Source organism: Apteryx mantelli, chromosome 27, assembly GCF_036417845.1.
Source record: "Apteryx mantelli isolate bAptMan1 chromosome 27, bAptMan1.hap1, whole genome shotgun sequence".
NCBI classification, from domain to species: Eukaryota; Metazoa; Chordata; class Aves; order Apterygiformes; family Apterygidae; genus Apteryx; species Apteryx mantelli.
Window position 1 is genome coordinate 290,825 of NC_090004.1, and position 12,929 is coordinate 303,753.

At 46.2% G+C, this 12,929-nt stretch overlaps 1 protein-coding gene across 3 annotated transcripts in view; it reads left to right on the plus strand.

The window, feature by feature from the left end:
- The first annotated feature begins 12,671 nt into the window (after positions 1–12,671).
- RLF (RLF zinc finger) overlaps positions 12,672–12,929 on the plus strand; it is a 58,495-nt gene continuing 58,237 nt past the window's right edge. For all 3 annotated transcript variants that reach the window (XR_010886463.1, XM_067311739.1, XM_067311742.1), the window contains exon 1: positions 12,672–12,834. Coding sequence is in view for 2 of the 3 variants with exons in the window: in XM_067311739.1 (XP_067167840.1) it covers positions 12,682–12,834 (153 nt within the window). In the remaining variant the exon portion in view is untranslated. The remainder of the gene's footprint in view (positions 12,835–12,929) is intronic.

The following is a 12,929-nucleotide window of genomic DNA, read 5'->3' on the forward strand; positions in this document are numbered from 1 at the left end:
ATGAGAGTAGTAGAAGACTGAACAAAGAAAATGTGGGCCTGTTGCTGAAGGAATAGGTGAGTTAGTGGCAGCAAACACAGATAAGGCTGAGGTACTCAATAACTTCTTTGCCTCAGTCTTCATCAACAAGGGTGTCCCTGGCATCTGTGATTAGTGAAAGAGTTCAAGAAGAACAACCAGTGTTGGATGAAGACTGAGTCAGGGATTAGTTGCAAGAACTCAACACATACATGGCTATGGGACCTGATGAGCTACATCCAAGGCTGCTGGGAGAACTCGCTAATGTCTTTGCAAAGCCACTTTTTTTCTTTGAAAGGTTGTGGAGATTGGGAGAAGTCCCTGAAGATTGGATAAAGGCAAATGTTGCCCCCATCTCCAAGAAAGGGAAAAAGGTCAACCCAGGAAACTACAGGCTGGTCAGCTTGCATTTGGTCCCTGGGAAAATCATGGACTGAGTCCTCCTGTGACACATTTCCAGCCACATGAAGCAGAATAAGGTATTAGGGTGTATATATAAGGTATATATAAGGGAATAAGGTAGTCAGTGTGCATTTATGTACCCAAGTTAGAATGTTACAGTCTACATGGGTGGACAGTCAGATGGGTAAAAAACTGATTGGCTGGTCAGGCTCAGAGGGTCATGGTTAATGGGTTGTACTCTACCTGGAGCCTGGTAGCAAGTGGAGTACCGCAGCAGTCCATCCTGGGAACCTCTCCTGTTTAACATCTTTATCAATGACCTGGAAGAGGCAACATAGTGCTTGCTGATAAGTTTTGCAAATGACACCAGACGGGGTGGGAGGGAGGGGAGAGAGCAGCGGAGGAGGAACCAGTCAGTGTGACTGAGGGCAGGGCTTTCATTCAGAGAGACATAGACAAACTAGAGGAATGGGCCAACAGGAATCTTATGAAATTCAACAAGGGAAAATGCAAAGTCCTGCAGGGGGAGCAATAACCCCTTGCAACAGTACAGACTGGTGACAGAGTGGTTGGGGAGCTGAAAAGGCCCTGGGGATCTTGGCGAAAAGACAGCAACTAAACATGGGACAGCAGCATGCCCTGGCAGCAAAGAAGGCCAAAGGCATCCTGGGCTGCATGAATAGGAACACAGCCCGTAAATCAAGGGAAGTGACTATCCCCCTGCTACTCAGCACTGGTTAGATGGCATCAGTAATACCGCATCTAGTTTTAGTTCCCCAATACAAGAAGGGCATCAATAAACTGGAGTAAGTGGAGAGCCACCAGCCCTGAGAGAGAGCCTGAGGGAACTGGGTTTGTTCAGCCTGGAAAACAGATGGCTTCAGGGGGACCTAATAGCAGCCTTTGAGGCTACTTACAAGAAGACAGAGCTCCTCACAGCACTGTATGGTGAGAGGACGAGAGACAACAGGCATAACATGAAGCAAGAGAGGTTCTGACTGGATGTAAGGAAACTATTTTTCACCACTGAAACAGCCAAACATTGCAACAGGTTGCCCAGAGAGACCATGCAGTCTCCATCCTTGGAGGTTTTCAGGACCAGACCGGATAAAGCCCTCAGTAATCGCGTCTGATCTCATAGCTGAATCTGCTCAGAGCAGGAGGTTGGAAGAGACACCTCCTGAGGTCTCTTCCAAAAGGACTTATCCTGTGATCCTATAATCCTGTGACAGCAGATTGTTCATGGAGTTCAACAGCTATTCCTATCTTTCCCTGCTGTTCTTTCACTTCCCTGTTCCCCATCATGCATCCATTTTACCAGTGCTTCCTGCTCAGCCTCTTTGTCTTTGGTTATTACATAAAAGCCTCTTAGTTCTTCAAGTAGATATGCTCAAGTTTTACCAGTTATGTCTGAAGGTAATTGGAAATGTTTTGTGGCTACCTGGTGAAACATTTGAACAATGCCATCACTGCCCATGGTGTGAGTGTATAGAAGCTCCAGTAGTGTTTGTCCAGAACTATCCTTGTCCAAAAATCCTTGCCCAACTCTTCTTCTAGAGTAATATCCATGACTCATAGCAATCATGAACATTTGTGCATCTAGACCCCAAACTGTTCAACATTTCCAATGGTAGTGGCACTCTTAAATTTGCTAAAGCTGCCACTTCACTCATTTTTAATGGATGAAGTCTAAACACAAGTCTGCTCACCATATCCTTTTTATTTTCATTTTCCCCTGCACAGCCCACAAGACCTAGAAGGGTCTGGTTTCTGTGGGGACTCATGAACCATATTTGTTTCAGATTTTGTATTAACTGGCTCACTTTCTCACCTGTCTCTCACAGGGTTTCCCTGAATCCTCCAAGCTGGGGATAGAACTGTGCTTGCTTTCTGATCTTTTTTCAATTCACTGTGCTGTTTTTACGGGAATTGTTCTAAGTTTCAGCAAAGGTTTTATCTTTCCACTTAAAGTCTCAGTCTCTGTGGTACTGCTGTCCTAATTCTCAGGAGAGAATAAGCTCATCTTATCCCAAAACGAAAGGCAACAGTCTGTGCATGGTGGCAAAATCTTGGCCAGATTTATTGACAATCTGGCCTGATCCCACCATGCTTGTTCCCATCAGGGGTTTATGCAGGTAAGCCTGCAACAGGGTTTTAGCCTAAACCATTTTTCTGTAGGCAATACCAATTTCTGTGATTTTTCTCTCTCCCCCTGAAACTAAACAGAGCATGTTAGAGTGATGGAATTCTGTATTACACTACACCTGTATCTGTAATGTCCCATAATTTGCACCTGACTGCCATCCTTATCTGATATCCATATTTAATCTTTATCATATGGGCACCAGCTCACCATCAAATGCTGTTTTGATCAAGCAAGAAGGTTTGTGCCAAAGTACTGGGTATCTTCCAGACCCACTAAGCTATCCTGGCTAGTGCAAGGAATGACTCACCTCACAGGAAGATGTGCAAGCCAGCCAAACCCTGTTAAGAGGACCAAGGAAACCCACTCAAGAGCAGTTTTCTGACACTGCAGCTTCTAGCTCTTATTTAATAATCCATCCTGTTGGATGGATTCCATCACCCACCTCTTTGGGGGCCCTGCTAAGTCCCTTTTGCCAATATGGCTCAGGTATGGAAACTTCCCCTGCCACCAACCTTATACTTTCCCCTTATTCTCTAACCTTTAGTTTGCTTTTTTGATTCCAGCTACACTGCTATGTCCAGGACAGTACAAGTCTTCCAAAACCCTCTTATTCAATGATCCAAGAGACAGGGGTCTGTCTTACATGCGTGTTCTCTTCCTGACTCCTCTGTCCCCTTCTCCATTGGTTTGGTGGAAATTGTGGAAACACAAAAAGGCATCTGCTTCCTCACATACAAGACCTCTCCTCCACTACCTATTTCCAAAGAAGCAAGGAATTTTAAAAGAGCCTTTAGCAAAAAGCAAAGTCACAAACACACAACAAGCCAAGCATCCGTCTGGGCTGGGTTTCAAAGCTCAGCCTGACAGAATCAAAGCCTGATGGCTGTTCTCAAGATATCCCAGCCACCAAAGAAGGGAAATCTCTTCCTCTCACGAAGAGCCATAAGCCCTAAAAAACTCCAAAGTATGAAGGGAGTCAGCACATAATCCTGGGGTGTGCGATGCAAACAGGTGAACACACTGCTTCTTACATCATCTTCATAATACCCATCATAATACCAATGCAGTAATTTTATTCCTGAGTCTTTTGGAAGCCACAGGTAAAACACTATCCCACTCACAGTTCTGAGGAGGAGAAAGTTGTGGATGACAACCTCTGGCCATGTCCCTGATTCAGTCTCTTTTCTGAGATGCCAGAACCCAGGTGCAGGACCCAAGCAAAAAAAACTGACCTGAGGAGACAAATGACTAGCTTTCTGGAAAGTGTCCAGCAAAAAGGAGAAGCATATATCTGCAGTGCAGAATTCTTCCTAAGTGAAGAAAGCCTTGCTTCAAAGCAGCTCAAAAACTGTAAAGCTGGACATGCCCTCCCCCAAAACACAAGATAGGAAGTCCACAAAGAAATGTTCCTCCTCCTTTGGTCTTTATGAAAGCCCCTGCAAGCCTTTGTTGCTGAGAATGGAGTAAGTTAGGTGGATTTAAACAGCGCATTGCTGTATCTTTGTTGCAAGATGGTAAACAGTAATAAAATTGACCTTGCTGCAAGAGCAGCAGTGGTCTGATGAATTATCTTCTAGCCTCTGTTTTCAGTTTGTTTGATATCACCCTGACACATCACCTCAGAAACCACAGCTGACTACTACACACTTACAAACTGTAAAAGAGAGAGGTTTATTTAACTACTGAAAAGCATTACAGAATAGGCACTTTTACTGTGGCATCACAGTCTATTCATAACAGAAAAAGGATGCTCAGGTTGGACAGAATCAGCTTTTAGGTCAGTTTTAAAAGTAGAACATTGTGTCTGCAGAATCACACCATCTAAACCATGCATGTTAGAAATGTCAGCAATGTTTTCCCTTGCAAACAAACCTCTTTTTCACCCCCCAAAACAATGTGTTTATGTTGACTCATCTTACCAAACTGAACCTTAGCCTTTGTATTAAAACAGTTGTCATCTTGAACAATGAGACAAGGGATTTCTAAAGTTTCTGGAAAATTCACAGGCTTGCTTTCCTGAAGAAAGAGGGTTCATTTTCTTTTATCCATATCACTGTATTTATCATGCATCAGGTATTTTTAATGCACAGAACCATGCAGCTTGGCTTGATTGTCATTTAGTGTCTTATAAAGAATACTCCTCAACACACACAGTAAATGGGTTGTTCTGAGGATCTGGAGGGGTACAAACTCTAACAGAATTAGTGGCCTAACTACCCTCACAACTGGAGACAGGAAGCCCTGAACCCAAATACCGAGCATCTAATGGGACTAGACCCCTGCAAAACGGTGAAAGATGTCCCCTTGATGACAGTTGTCCCTCTAGTATTACCTTGACCTTCAGAACCCCCTCTGGTAATGGAGAAGAGCTCTGCAGCTAGCTTGCTCTACCTCTTACTCTTTCCCCTTCTCCCTGACCAATGAGTTTGCCCTTACTTAGTTTTACTACAAATCTGTGAGCCAGCAGAAATGTAACTGCACTGGGCAAGTTTCTAAGCCCTCTCATCCAGCTTACCATGCCAGGAGGCTTTGGGCTAATTCCTTTTTTGCCCCCACAGGCATTGACTTAAGCAAGGATGATGAAGAGACTGTCTGAAGCAATAGGGTCCTTCACAGAACTTTAGCTTCTGCCTCTTGAGGGGCCCTCCTAGAGTCTTCTTTGCTGGCAGATCTCATGGATGACAATTCCACACAGTCTGCCTCATCCCTTAATCTTCTTCCATCTTCCCAACCATCAACTTTGTCTCAACAACTACCATAAAATGTGAGCCAAACAAAACATCATGAGGAAGGGCAAAATACTCAAAACCCTTTACAGTGAAATGATAACTCTAGAGGGCTCTGTGCTAATGCATCTCTGCTACTTCTGACTTGTCTACTTCCTTTTTTACAGTCTTAACCAAGATTTGGAAGGAAAGTAACAGACCATGGATGCCCTAAAGCCCAAAGTATGCTTCCGCTCTATTGCTTGTCACTTTAAGCAAATACCCACCATGTTCTGATTAGGGAAATAAAGTGTACCCATATTGCACTTGGAACAATCAAGCCAGGATGTGTCCCTGGACTACAGCCCAAGAGTAGAGCTCTCATACTTAAGGACTCTTGTTCACCACACCATACAATCCAGACTGGTACCTAAGAGACAGAATCACAGAATCACAGAAGGGTTGAGGTTGGAAGGGACCTCTGGAGATCATCTAGCCCAACTCCCCTGCTCAAGCAGGGTCACCTACAGCACGTTGCACAGGATCTTGTCCACAAAGCTTTTGAATGTCTCCACAGATGGAGACTCCACATCCTCTCTGGGCAACCTGACCCAGGGGTCAGTCACCCTCACAGTAAAAAAGTTTTTCCTTTTGTGCAGACAGAGCTTCCTGTGTTTCACTTTGTGCCCATTGCCTCTCGTCCTGTCACTGGGCACCAACTGAAAAAAGCCTAGCCCCATCCTCTTTACACCCTCCCTTCAGATACTTATACACACTGATAAGATCCCCCTTCAGTCTTCTCTTCTGTAGGCTAAACAGTCCCAACTCTCTCAGCCTTTCCTCATAGGAGAGATGCTCCAGTCTCTTAAGCATCTTAGCAGCCCTTTGCTGGACTTGCTCCAGTAGCTCCATCTCTCTCTTGTCCTGGGAAGCCCAGAATTGGACACAGGACTGCAGGTGTGGCCTCATCAGGGCTGAGGAGAGGGGAAGGATCACCTCCCTCAACCTGGATGGCAATGTTCTTCCCAATACAGCTCAGGATACTACTGGCCTTCTTGGCCACAAGGGCACACTGCTGGCTCATGGTCAACTTGGTGTCCACCAGCACTCCCAGGTCCTTCTCCGCAGAGCTGCTTTCCAGCAGGTCAGCCCCCAGTCTGTACTGGTGCAGGACTCTGCACTTGCCTTTGTTGAACTTCATGAGGTTCCTCTCTGCCCACCTCTCCAGCCTGTCAAGGTCCCTCTGAATGGCAGCACAACCCCCTGGTGTATCAGCCACTCCTCCCAGTTTTGGATCATCAGCAAACTCACTGAGGGGGCACTCTGTCCCTTCATCCAGGTCATTGATGAACAAGTTGAACAGGATTGGACCCAGTATTGACCCCCGGGGAACACTGCTGGCTACAGGCCTCCAATTAGACTTTGGGCCACCGATCACAACCCTCTGAGCTCTGCTATTTAGCCAGTTTTCAGTCCACCTCACTCTCTGCTCATCTAGCCCATACTTCATCAGCTTGCCTTTGAGGATATTATGGGAGACCACGTCGAAAGCCTCACTGAAGTCAAGGTAGACAACATCCATTGCTCTCCCCTCATCTACCCAGCCAGTCATTCCATCATAGAAGTATATCAGATTGGTTAAGCATGATCTCCCCTTTGTGGAAAGGTGACTGACTACTCCTGATTACCTTCTTATCCTTCACATGCTTGGAAATGGTATCCAAGATCAGCTGCTCCATCACCTTTCCAGGGATGGAGGTGAGGCTGACTGGCCTGTAGTTCCCTGGGTCCTTCTTCTTGCCCTTGTTGAAGATGGGAGTGACAGGGGCTTTCTTCCAGTCCTCAGGCACCTCTCCCGATCACTGCGACCTTTCAAAGATGATTGAGAGAGGCCTAGCAATGACACCAGCCAGCTCCCTCATCCCTCACAGGTGTATCCCACCTGGGCCCATGGATTTGTGTATGTCCAGTTTGCTTAAGTGATCCCTAACCTGACCCTCCTCGACCAAGGGAAAGTCTTCATTTCTCCAGACTTTCTCCCTGGCCTCCAGGGCCTGGGATTCCTGAGGGCCAGTCTTACCAGTAAAAGCTGAGGCAAAGAAGGCATTCAGTACTTCAGCCTTCTCTGTGTCCTTTGTCACCAGGGCACCCACCCCATTCAGCAATGGGCCCACATTTCTCCTAGTCTTCCTTTTGTTACTGCTGTATTTATAGAACCCCTTCTTGTTGTCCCTGACATCCCTTGCCAGATTAAACTCCAGATTAACTTTGGTCTTCCTAGGCCCATCCCTGCATACTCTGACAACATCCCTATTATTCCTCCCAGGTTACCTGTCCCTGCTTCCACCTTCTGTTTACTTTCTTCTTCTGTTTGAGTTTTGCCAGGAGCTCCTTGTTCATCCATGCAGGTCTCTTGCCCCCTTTGCTTGACTTCTTTCTCATCGGATGGATGGTTCTTGAGCTTGGAGGAGGTAATCCTTGAATATCAATCAGCTTTCTTGGACCTCTCTTCCTTCTAGGACCCTATTGCATAGGATTCTTCCAAGTAGGTCCCTGAAGAGGCCAAAGTGTACTCTCCTGAAGCCCAGGGTTCTGATCCTGCTTTTTGCCCTGGCCCCTTCTCTCAGGATCCTGAACTCCACCATCTCATGGTCATTGAAGCCAAGGTTGGTTCTCTCCCTACAAGAAAAGCTACAGGATCAATTAACTTCTGGGAGAATAATGGGGATGTGCAAAAGCTCATGGGCAGATCTGTAGCTCAGGAGCTAGATGCTCTTGTTTAACACCTTATCTCTGCGTCCAAGGAAACTTTTTTAAAGGCCCCCTTTGCCTTCATATCTGCAGGAGGATACCCTTGTCGTTCCTAACCCATCTCTTAGCTTTTGCCTTCTTCCCCAAATATTAGGCACTCCACTTGCTTTGTACCACAAGTCATACAGTTTGGCCAGAGAAAGCTTCCAACACCCTGTTAATCAAATGGCCACACCAGATGGTTCCATGTCAGTTCACCCAGGTCTTTCTGACTTCTCCATTCCTTCCCCTTTCTCATTTGCCTTGCAGAGACTGAGGTGGAAAAAAGCAGATAATTCTTACCAGGCAGCCAGAGACATGTTTTGTTTCCCTTCCACTGTTCATGACCAATTATGCAGAGTATGAAAAGAAAACAAAATGAGTTTCTCATGTCATTGGAAGATAAAAAACAAAGCTATATGTTCATAACAAGCCAGGGGCCTCCCTGACCTAAACTCACAAAGTCAAAAATGGACATATTACACCTTCAAGCTCTCCAGCCTAAAACCAAAGGAAAATATTGTCCCTGAAGAAAGAGCTATGACTTCTCATCCCCAGCTTCCCAAGACAAACAAAGGAAGCCAAATTGCCTGTCAGTAGATTTCTGGCCTAGGAGCTCAAGGCTTATCATTTCAGCCTTTACTTCTGGATGCACTTCAGGGATTCCCTTTGCAGTCAGATCTGGTAAAAGAAAGCTTCACTGGCACTGATCACTTCCTATTCAGTTCACCATCTCTAATGCTGGGCTTGCCCTCCTAGTCTTTTACCCTCATAAGTCAACTTGCCAGGCCAGAGAGCTCTATGGCAGTGCACTGCAGAGCTTCCTGACCTATTGGGCTACTGAGACTCATCTTATCTCACAGGATGTGTTGCAAGGAAAGAGGAAAGCCAAGCCCCAAGGAAAAAACAGGTAAACTCAAGTGTTCATGGCTAGTTTTATGCCTCTATAGCACCAGGCACGCAGGTAATGCACAGACCCCTGTCTTCAAGAGGAACTGCCTACCCACCATCTTCTTTTGACTACATCTGCAGGCAATATTGGGGAGATGTTGTGAAAGAAAGTTCTGAAGACCATCCCATTCACCATTTCACCTTTTCTCTTTCACCCTAAATAAGCTTATTCCCTGCCCCCATCTCCTACCACAAAGCCATGTGCTGAAGGTATGCAACTGGAACAGTCAACCACTCAAGAGACTCCTCTTTCATCTTGGCATACTAAAAGGCTTGCCACTAATCCATGTGATCTCCTTGACTTCTCTGTTTCCTTCCTCATCATCTTAGCAAGGATTTGAAGAATAATGCGGTGATTCCTCACAGACAATCAGAAATATACTCACCATGCCAACTAAGAAAGAACTTTCTCTCATTGAATTGGAAAAAACAGCTCCTTGTTGCCTGCACAAAGCAGAAGAGAGCAGGAGGTGCAAGGGACCACCTAATTCCAAGAACAAGACGCTTCTCACTGAATTGTCCAAGACCATATCCAGAGGTCAGAAGCCATTTATCTCTGAGAAAAAAAAAGAGAGAAATTCATAGCCTGTAGAAAATGGAGGGTTTATTTCTGAGAGAAGGAGATTATAATGTGCCATAAAATCAGTATTTCCATTAAATGCATCATTTTTAATATCTGGTAGAGTTATGAATTTCAGTTTTCAGAAACATCTTTGGAAGGTGTTTTGCAGATTTCTTTTGAGACCAAGACGTTGGAGATGGAGAGCTTGATTTCTTAGAAATGACCTTGTCGCTGATGAAATATGGTTGGTTGTGGCTCTTAGGGCTTTTATTCACTGAACTTGCCTAGTGATGCATTGTTTCAGGACAATTCTGAGAAACCTGATGCATTCTAATAGGGTTGACCAGGAGAGTGACTTAAGAAGTGGATTTAGGAGAAAATTTTCATCCTAGTAAGGGATCTTAGAAAAACAGGAGTTTTGCTTGAGGACCCCATTTTTGTTTTGCAGGCTTGTGTAATGGAAGCTATGGAGAAAACTGGCTGCCATTAGCCCTCAGCCAAATTTGATGCACCAGTTTTGCCTCAAGGTTTTCTGGCATACTGTCATGGGAGTATCAGTGTCATCAGTTATATCTTTGGGGGGAGAAATTAATTTGTGTTTACTTGGGAATGCATTTTCTACAAAATTCCCTAGCTTTTTTTGGACCTCCTTGACAAAAGTTGGTCTGCCTGATTTGAGATGGATTTTCTAGCCTTCTTAGAGTATCAGGGAAATTTGGTTAAGGAAATTATTTTCATCAAAACTATATAAGGAAGCCTTTTTGAGAGCATTGCAATCAAATTTCATGAGCCTCCTTTAAGACAAGTTGAGGATGAGGGTCATTGGTTGTCTTCCTGAAGTAGACTTCTAGCCCATGGCAAAGCTATTTAACACAGCAAGTGGAATTTTGGGTTTCCTTGCATAGTAGATGTGTGATCCTACCTTCCATAATGGTGGCCATGATCTCTGAGCTCTCTGAACATTATCAGATGTACCTCCAAATCTTAAGTTAGGTAATTTCCTATTTTCCCCAATGTTCTGACTTTTTCCTTCCTATCTTGCCAAGGAAATGCTAAGGCTTCCAGTTTGAATACAATTTATATGAACTTTTCCATTGCAAAATTTGTCCAAACTCATGCTCTTTTGCTAAAAACACTTTTAAATATAGCCCAGGAGATCAATTACACAAAAATGGCTGAAACAACTCCCAGTTCTAAACAACTGGCCATAGCATTAGAAGAGAGCTCTCGTATAACTAATATAATTCTTGCTACATTCACCTCAGAAATGAAGGCTTTCTCATGTGGTATTGATCAAATCTATTTGCCTAACCAAAAACATAAGAATTGAATTTGTACTATGACTCATAAGTACATGGCTAGCTGCTTTTAGCCATTCCCTTTTAAAATGTTGGGCTTTGTTTCTGTCAGGTGTTTCACTAATTCTTCATCATTAATTTCTATTAAAACCTTTATATTTTCCCATACATTCCATGAAGTCACATGATTTCTCTGAACTCCTCAAATTAATACCCTTATAGAACAGCCCTTCCAGGGCACAGACTAGGTTGAAACCTAGGTTAAAAACTTGGCTGTCACTGGTGTTCATCATTATCTTTCAGGTAATCTTTCTCTGAAGTTACCTTTATAATACTTGGATGCTTATTTGTGCTAATTCTGGAACCAGCAGTGGACTGAGAATTTAGAGCCCATTGCATCTCAGTAGACCTAACTTTTCTCCAAATATGCCAGAGGAATATCAGTATGAGTTAAGATCGCCAATATGAAATGGGGTGGTGTTGCATTTGTATGTCTAAGTGAAAGGAGAATCAACTGGTGATATTATGCTATGAAAAACACTAGTCCAAGAGATCAGCTAGTCAGGTTCAAAAGAACAGTCCAGACTTTCCTGAGGCACATTTGTCTACACTGTTCTTTAAAATCTCCAATGATACAACATCTACAACTTCCCTAGGAAATCTGTTCCAGTGCTTCACTTCCCTGTTATCGGCTCCCATATATTCATGGGTATTAAGAAAGTAGCTTTATTAACGCTTGGAACAAAAATTATCCATGCCTGTGTATCCATGCTATGAGCACACATGGGACAGTACCCCTTCTGTTGGAAGAGACTACTGTGGCTACTGAGACTGAACTGCAGATAAGCTATAACAGTGGTGGAGCCGGACACTGCACTGAGGATGGTGCTGGCATTCACCTCAGGAAGCAGCCTGTGCTTCACTCCTGGACACTTAAGTTTCCTCTCTCTCTCTTGTTAGGAGTCTTTATGTTTAACCACGAGGATGGGCTCTCCAAGAACCATTTCTGATATATGGGGAGGGTTTTGGGTCTTCATTATGGTGCAGCCCTGCCAGTGTTATTCAGTGTCTGGCAAGGGTGTGGGGAAAACAGATGGGAATGGCACTCTGCTTGGGGAAAAATCTCCTGACAAACCAAACTTCTTGCTTCCAGTGCCCCACCCTGTGGAAAATCACCCACAGGAGCCCACACATCTGCGACGCTACCACCACACCAGGGGTAAACCTTGCTGTGGACTCTGCCACACTGCCAGGGAAGGCAGTGGAATCGTGCTGAACCAGAGGGAGGCAGGCATTGCCCCATCTTTCCCCTCAGGCTGAGCTCCAAAGAGCCAGGACAGCGCCAGTGTGTGCCAGGCTGCACCCTGGAAGGGAAACGCAGCCTGTTCCGGTTGTGTGAGGCTACTCCCCGAGGCAGTGGGGAGAGGAGGAAGCGCTCGGGCAGCTCTGAGGCGCGGACGATGCCAGCAGGCAGCCGTTAGCCCGCGCGCACGAGCCCTAAGGAGTGCGGGGCGCGGCAAAGTCGCCGCAAGCTCCCTCCTCCCCCTTCCCCTCCCCCTTCCCCTACACCCTCCGAAAGCGACTGGCGCGTGCGCGCCGGGCATGAGGCGGGCTCACGCCGCGTCATGTGACGTCACTCGGCAGGAAACTCCCGCTCGCTACCTTGTCGGCTGCCCCAGATTTTAGGTCACGTGGACACCGAAACGCGCGCCGTGTCACGTGCGAGTCACGTGACGCCGTCCCGGGACGATGAGGTCAGTGGCTGCGAGTCACGTGATCCTTGCCTACGCGCAGTAGGGCCGGGTGCAGATGGCGGACGCTGAGGCTGAGGCGGCTCCGCGGCCCGAGATGCAGCGGCTGGTGGCGGCGCTCCGTGCCCGCCTCTGGCAGCTGCAGGCGGAGCTGCGTGAGCAGGAGGTGTCCGAGGCTTCGTCCCGGGCGTACTGCCGGGGCTTCTGCCAGGTACGGGCCGGGCAGGGGCGGGCCGCGGCGCGGGCTGCAGGCCGGCTCTGGGGCGGCGGGGGCTGGGGCCGGCGCGCGCCGCGGCGGGCCTCCGC